Source organism: Cryptomeria japonica, chromosome 5, assembly GCF_030272615.1.
Source record: "Cryptomeria japonica chromosome 5, Sugi_1.0, whole genome shotgun sequence".
Lineage (NCBI taxonomy): Eukaryota > Viridiplantae > Streptophyta > Pinopsida > Cupressales > Cupressaceae > Cryptomeria > Cryptomeria japonica.
The window spans coordinates 192,946,143-192,954,350 of record NC_081409.1 but is presented as its reverse complement, the minus strand read 5'-3'; the positions used below and the strand labels follow the sequence as shown (position 1 = coordinate 192,954,350).

Genomic DNA, 8,208 nt, shown 5'->3' with positions numbered 1-8,208 from the left:
TCTTGGAGACAAATCAGAACACATGCAAACAGATTATATAAACAATTTTTCTATAATAAAAAGTTAGGATTCCAATGTCAATTAATGCTACAATTAATAAAAATGTTAAAAATGCGTAAAGTCATGAAAAAAATAGGTATTTATGCAAAACCAAAAAGAAAAGATGAATCATATAAGCAAGTTGTATCTACTGTTGCCAGTGCCATCGATTCTATAGGAAAAACAAGTCGATCTAAAGATAAGAATGCAGCACGTAGAGTTATAACGACTGCTATAGTTGACAAAATGATTGTTAATAAAAGAATGTTAAGTGATATAAGTGGCTATTTGAACTTACATCGTAGAACCTTGTCAAGAGCGGCCAAAAGAAGAGACACAATTGAAATTGATCCACTAAACCATTGTTGGAGTTTTAGTGGTAGACTTCAAAGGTCAGACATGAAATTAAATGATGAAACTAAACAATTAATTATAAAATTTTGGCATGATAACACTAGAGTTTCATCAAATGTTAGAGATGTTTTAAAGTTAAGGGTGGGATCAAAAATTCGTGATCCTCATCCAAAACATCTTCTTGACATGACTCAAACTGAATTCTTTAAAAAATTTAGTGATGAATCTGTGTTAATGAATTTACGAATTAGTCAAAGATCATTTGAAAAATGCAAACCCTGGTATGTTAAAATCAATAAACAAAGAATATCTTGTTGTTGTAAAACTCATGTCCAGTTTCGTTACTATTATGATGTTTTTCGATATATTCGTTGTATGTTGCATGGTAATGATCTTGTGCAGGATTGTGGTGTTTATGTTCCACCTGAAACTATAAAAGATTTTATTGGAAGTTTATTTTGTAAACCACCTAATGAACAGTTATTTCTTTCCAGTTCATGCATTTATGGTCTTTGCAATTTATGTGGGAACTATTCTTCGATAGGTGAATGTTTGCATGAACATGTTTCATCTGAGTTTGGACAAAAAATGGTTGATGTTAGGAGATTTAAAAATATAGAATACCCTCTAAAGGATGGAAAGATGGGGAAACGTTTAGAATTGATTACAGAACAGAATAGTGTGAATGCATTTATTAGTGAGTTTAAAACTCATATTGTTCCAAAATATGTGAAACATTCCCAACATGCCCGATGGCTTGATGGACAGTTTCGCATATGCAAGAACACATTTCCAATTGGAACAATAGTATCAGTTGTGGATTTTGCAGAAAATTATACTCTAAAACCACAAGAGGAAACTCAATCACAATACTACAACTCAGTGCAAGTGGCCATATTTGTGCACATTATATATAGACATGACCATGACAGTACAGAAGATAACAGAAAAATTTTGAGGGAGTATCATTTCTATGTTAGTGATAATCGATTACACTCTTCAGAGTTTGTCCAACATTGTTTCGAGGTATTTTATGATAATCTTAAGGAAAGAGAAATTGACATGAAACAACATATGATATGGTCAGATAACTGCACTGGACAATTCAAAAATGCAAGAATGTTTTATTGGCTATGCAAAGTTCACAAGATAACCAATGTCCAACATTTATGGAGTTTTTTTGAAGCGGGACATGGTAAGGGGGAACACGATGGAGCCGGTGCCTGTATAAAAAGAGCTCTTGCTAGAGAACAATTGAAATTCGAGGATGCAGTGAAATTCAGAGATGCTCGTGCAGTTGTAGATTGGTGCAATTCAAAGTTGTCAAAAGGATCAACTGAAAACTCTGCAATTCGACGTTTCTTCTGGTTGATAGAGGAAGATAGTATTCCTATTCGGCATGATTGTAATACCATCATTGGATCAACTAAATGGCATTCGTTTAAGAGTTCTAATTCAAACACATGGACTATATTCACAAGGCAACTTGCTTGCTTTTGTCAGTTTTGTGTTTCCGGAGATTGGGAATTTTGTGAGAATAAAGAATGGGTTGAAGAATGGCAACAAAGATCATTGACACCCATAGATGCAAATGATCCGCATGAAAGAACTAATGAAGATATGGATCAAATGTTTGCATCAAATGACTATGATCGCATTTCAGATCTTATACAACAAGGTAAAATTATTTTTGAAATTTGTTTTGATTTATTAAATAGTACATAAATTTATGAAATCTTACAGTGTATATTTTTGTTTTTATTTCTCATTAAATATTAAAATAAAATTGTTTTGTGCACAGGACATGTCTATGCTGTTGTTGCACCAGAGGACAATGAAGAGGGGACAGAGTATTGGTTGGCTCGATGTGTAGAGCCAAAACATAAGCTAACTACTCCTCGAGTAGATGATGATGGTTATGACTATCCAACAGGATCTGTGGTTGTTGTTGGCACTTGGCTACGCAAATATCTAACAAGAAAGAATGGATTGCCCGCATTTGAAGATTATGAATTAGAGAAAAAGATTATACATTACTCACATTTGGTAGTGGCAACTAATATAAAATTGGATAGATATCGTGGCAGGCCTGCTAATAAACAATTATGGACTCTCTCTATGGAAGAGCACGAGACAATTATAGATGCTTTGCAAAAGAGAGAGGATGCAGATGGTATAATAGAATGAATATCAAGTAAGTTATAATTTGAACCCTTAATCCACCTCCCTTTTAAAAGTCGCGATGCATATTATATATAGTATTTTAAATCATGAATCATAATTACAAAATCTAATCTACTAAAATTTTGTTTCAGGTCTACCACAAGTAGAAGGCATCAATGAAAACAAAGTTATTTGTGCATACTTTATGTTTCATTTTGAATAATTACAAGTAAGTTAAATTTTTGTACCCTTAAGGCAAATCCATTTGTATTTTAAATTCAATGTATTCTGATTATAAAAACTAATCATATGTATTTACTTTTTCTAGGTCTCTCAGAGTAGACTTGGCCTCAATGACTACTATATTGTTTGTGCATACTTTATGTTGTATTTTAAATTCAATGCATCCTGATTATAAAAACTAATCATATGTATTTTTTTTTCTAGGTCTCTCAGAGTAGACTTGCCCTCAATGACTACTATTGTTTGTGCATACTTTATGTTGTATTTTGAGAGATATAAATCCTTATTATTATAATTTAAATAGACTATTTATTTTATTTTAGATATGTCTTCTTGATTACATTTTGTGTACAATATACATAAATGAGAGACTACTGGTCAAATTTATGAATGAGATAATTATGTTTTAATCAAGTTCTATTCATTATATTTGTTAAATGATACTTTTTGATTTAGAATATGTTATAATTATAAGATATGTTTCGATACTTAGTTCAAGATGTATGCACATGTAGTTTATCTAATCACAAGAACTATTTAAATAAAATTCCAAAAATAAAATTACAAGTCCACATAATGCCTATAAAGTTGTTTAAGCACAACTTCCATAAATAAAATTTCAAGTCCACATAATATATAAAGTATGCGCAAAATTTCAAGTCCACATAATTTCAAGTCAATATATATGATCTAATGTGCACATAATTTCAAGTCCACATAATATCTAATGCGCACAATACACATAAAGTATGCACATAATATATATGATCTAATCCTATTATGAAACTATCCATATATATAAAGTATGGGTGTGCACGTGTAAACAAATATGTAAAGCCCGTAAAATAGTACATATCAGAGCCAAATAAATAGTAAAATTTCAAGTCCACATAATCCATATAATATCTAATCCATATATATGTCTAGATGGTAACATGATGTTCACTCCACATAATATCTAATGTGCACAAAATATATAAAGTATGCACAAAATATATATGATCTAATCCTATTATGCAACTATCCATATATATAAAGTATGTGCACGTGTAAACAAATGTGTAAAGTCCATAAAAAAGTACATATCAAAGCCAAATAAATAGTAAAATCTAAGTGCTATCATCAATAACATCTCGTGGTCTCTTGTCCCCAGGACGTGGTCCAGATCCACCTGTCTCATGCTGTACAATAAAAAAATAATATTAAAATATTACTTGAAATTAACTATTAAAAGAATCATTTATCAAATATAGTAGAATTCGTAAATTAAGTTACAAACTTACCATATGCTCATCAGATCCTGTAGCAGTATCTCTCTTGTCCCCAGGACGTGGTCCAGATCCACCTGTCTCATGCTGTACAATAAAAAAATAATATTAAAATATTACTTGAAATTAACTATTAAAAGAATCATTTATCAAATATAGTAGAATTCGTAAATTAAGTTACAAACTTACCATATGCTCATCAGATCCTATAGCAGTATCTCTCTTGTCCTCGGGACGTGGTCCAGATCCACCTGTCTCATGCTGTACAATAAAAAAATAATATTAAAATATTACTTGAAATTAACTATTAAAAGAATCATTTATCAAATATAGTAGAATTCATAAATTAAGTTACAAACTTACCATATGCTCATCAGATCCTGTAGCAGTATCTCCTCTAGCAGTATCTTGTGCAGTATCAACACCAAATGCAGTGCTAGCTAACTCCTGTACAAGGTCAAATTCAAAGTGTCCAATTAAATCTTAAATTAAGAGTCAAAATAAGATCAAATTAAGTATTACATATTAATACCTCAAAGGATGTCGATGTGCGTTCAAATTGGCTCTGATCAAAATTATGAGGATAACCTATCCTAATGGTAGTGTCCACCTGCATACATGCATTTAATGAAATCATATTTAGTGAACATATATATGTGTACTAAATAATTTCAAGTAAAGTTACAATATTGTAAGAGTTCATATTTAAGTTAAGAATTATAAGATACATACCATAGATGGTGTCACAATAGTCAGACCCTCTTCTTGATGTGATGTAGAGGGTCCCTCATGACCTGAATCCTGGAGAAAGAAGCATTCAATGTATCAACATGAAAATTTATATAATATACGACGATAGCATATTAACTTAAAAAGATCTAGTACAATGTCTAGATATAAATTTATACTATACCCCATAAGGTGTGCCGAGTTGTCTTCCAGTAGATGCAATATTAACTCTAATATTAGGCGTAGTCCTTATCTACATAAACAAAATTTATTTAATGAAGTATTAGATTGTATAAAAAAAGAGATGCACTTAGTTTATACCTATATTTAATAAAGTACATAAAAACATTGACATGTACATGTATATTATATATATCTATACCTGGTCAAGATGAACATCCGAGCAAAGAAAATCCATATAAGATGTCATCATACTATCATCTGCTGCATCATGCTCATCTGGAACTGAAGTAGATCCTGCAGCAGTAGTAGGACCTAAACACGTCTCATGACAACTCGAACACATATGTGGCATCCATCGAGGAGCAGATGCCATGTGAGCAGCTTGCTCACTCAGGTTCCCTGTGAGGGAAGTCAAAGCATCTAATGTCGAAATGAATGATGTATTTTGGACATCTGCAGGAATCGATGGAGCAACAAGTGGAACTATGGGTGGATCCGGTAGGGGATTATTACTCCGTGCCCCTAATCTATGCTGTGGCATTCCACGACCAACACCCTGGAATGACTTAATATCAAAATAATTTGGTTTTTGGTTCATTACAAACTCACAGTATAATTTCTTCAAAAAATAAAAAGGGACCTCATAATTACGATGTGGTGGATAATCAAAAACCATCCACCATCTATCCCAAAAGTATCTAGCCATTTCTGGATGCACACACCACCTAATTGAAATTCTTTTCTGGTTAGGTTGCATTGGTTCTCTTGTTTTTGGGTTGGTAAAATATGGACATAAATGAGCTTTGGTTATTTTCAAATCTGTGATTTGTCTATAAGTTAAACCATCGGCATAAAAATCACGCAACTCTTGTCGTCGTCTATGAAATTGATCTAATTGAGAATCAACAGATCTAACTGACTCGACAACAGTTTGCATTGATTTTGCAAACTCTACAAGATGGGGTGGCGTGACTTGCTCATTTTGGATAGCAGCAATGTTTTGTTCAATCACTTGTAGGTTTTCATTAATTCGTTCTCTTAAACGAATTTCATCCAATCTAGGGGGTTGTGGTGGTGGTGGTGGTGGTGGTGGTGGTGGAGGAGGAGGAGGAGGAGGAGGAGGAGGAGGAGGGGGTTGTGGTGGGGGATTTTCACCTAATAGTTCATCTATGTCAAAAACATCCATGATGGCAAAGAACTCCTGCATATATAAAGATATGCATGAATTATATACAACTCTATGTCAAAGAAGAATCTATTTTACTAAATTAAAAAAAAACATTTATAAATAGTAACATTTCTATGTTGTTGAATGAGATACACATGAAATATATAATATAATATTGAACTTAAAAAAATATACATGTACATACTATTGAATCTTGAAATATAAAATTTGCGCATAAAACTTAATAAAAACTTTCAATGAAACATCATAAATCTATTAGAATTCAATTACGTAGTTTTGAGATAATTGTCATCAATTCATATTACATTGATTAGTCTTCAAACAATCTTAAAAAAAAACTAATCTCCCATGACTATAAATGACATACTTAAAACATATTATATTCTAAGTGGTTGTCATGTAAAGACAAAACATCAAAACTTTTGAAGAGTTAAGCATATTTCACCATTAAATTTCTCCCATAATCAAATCTACACAAGATTATAATTTACAAAAGGTCTTCAAAAAATATTATTTCCTATAAATCATTTATTATAAAACTCCGCAATCATTTGTTTTCATATATAATCTTTCTATAAAATTTAAGATATCAATCCATACACAAATTCTCTTACAAAGTTCAATAAGAAATGAAGGATAGAGGATTAAATACTAAGATTGTTTTGAGAGATCAATGGAGTAGATTGATTGAAAGGATTGTGTGCATTAGAAGCTTCCAAGTGGCAACTTAAATGTTTGGTGCACATGAGGAGTTCATGATCCAAGAAAGTTTTGAGGAAAAGGTCTTCTTAGGGGCGTATACACCAAGATGTTGTAAAAAAAGGTAGCCAAATGACCAAAAAAAGATAAACACGAGTGCGTTATTGGGAAATTCATTTAATGCATTTGAGGTCTTTTTTGTAGTGTTTTTTTCTTACACTATACTAGGCTTGTTTACACTATCGTAGGTTCATTAGGACTATCCTAGGTTCATTAGGATTGTCCCAAGTTCATTATTGCTTTCTTAGGCTCATTAGGACTTTCTTAGGTTCATTAAGACTGCCCTACATTCATTAGGATCATTTGAGGCTCATTGGGACTTTCAAAGAAATGTTGCTCTCTCATTAGGCAAGGAGGATATAGACCCTTTAGGTTCTCTCATGTTTTATAGACATTTGATAGGTTTTAAATTCGAAATATTCATTAATGGAGTTAGTCTAGTGTTTCTTGGTTAGTGAGGAGGATCAGTAGATGTACATCATTAAAGTTTACATAAGGGTTGCATTCAAGTCTTGAAATATTCCATCTCTTGTTCAAATATATGTAAGAAGGGGAGAACATTGGATATATTACATCATTAGATAGTGGATATAACCATTGAGTTTTAAAATTAATTAGCCTCAATAAAAAAATCTCAATTTCTATATATTTCATAAATGCATAATTAGATAAATTATTACTTATAAATAAATCAATATGCATTTCTTTCAAAGAAACAAGAAACATACAAATAATAATAAGTTGTGATCTATATATCTAAATATGAAAATAATTCCATTAAAACTTTTACCTAGGTTAAGCATAAAAGTGATAATAAAACATAATCACCATGTTTTATTTCAACCTTAAAAGTAAAAGAACTCTACATATCCTAAAATTAGGACTTAATCACATCAAATAATTCTAATATAACTCAAAATACTCCTTCAACATATAAGATGATCTATGCTAGATGGCCATGTCTTACTTTCATTCCATTTATGGATTTCTTACATAGTAATACAAAAAATAACTTTCATCGAAATTAAGCATCTTTAACCATGAGATTATATATATCCTCAATTGTATATTCAAAATACTTCTTGGGAATTATATTTTTCAAATCTTTCAGATGTATATATAATTAGCACCCCATTTAGAAAACTCATTATCAATCAACATTATAAATCAAGAATATTTTTTATTTTGTATTAATGAATTATATATTTGGCATATTAGCTTCCTTTATGAACCTATGTAAACCAAACTCCAATTTTAGTAACTTATCTAGTTTTGCTCTAA

The 8,208-nt window shown here is 31.2% G+C and overlaps 1 protein-coding gene across 1 annotated transcript; it reads right to left on the bottom strand.

The window, feature by feature from the left end:
* Window positions 1–3,872: 3,872 nt before the first annotated feature.
* On the bottom strand, window positions 3,873–5,603 carry LOC131875604 (uncharacterized). Its single transcript, XM_059220193.1, has 8 exons — window positions 5,179–5,603; window positions 4,981–5,049; window positions 4,800–4,868; window positions 4,600–4,677; window positions 4,431–4,514; window positions 4,257–4,328; window positions 4,083–4,154; window positions 3,873–3,980 (listed from the first exon to the last, which is right to left on the bottom strand). The coding sequence occupies exons 1-8, from the start codon at window positions 5,575–5,577 to the stop codon at window positions 3,909–3,911; spliced, it is 915 nt and encodes a 304-aa protein (XP_059076176.1). The 5' UTR covers window positions 5,578–5,603; the 3' UTR covers window positions 3,873–3,908.
* Between the last annotated feature and the right edge of the window lie 2,605 nt (window positions 5,604–8,208).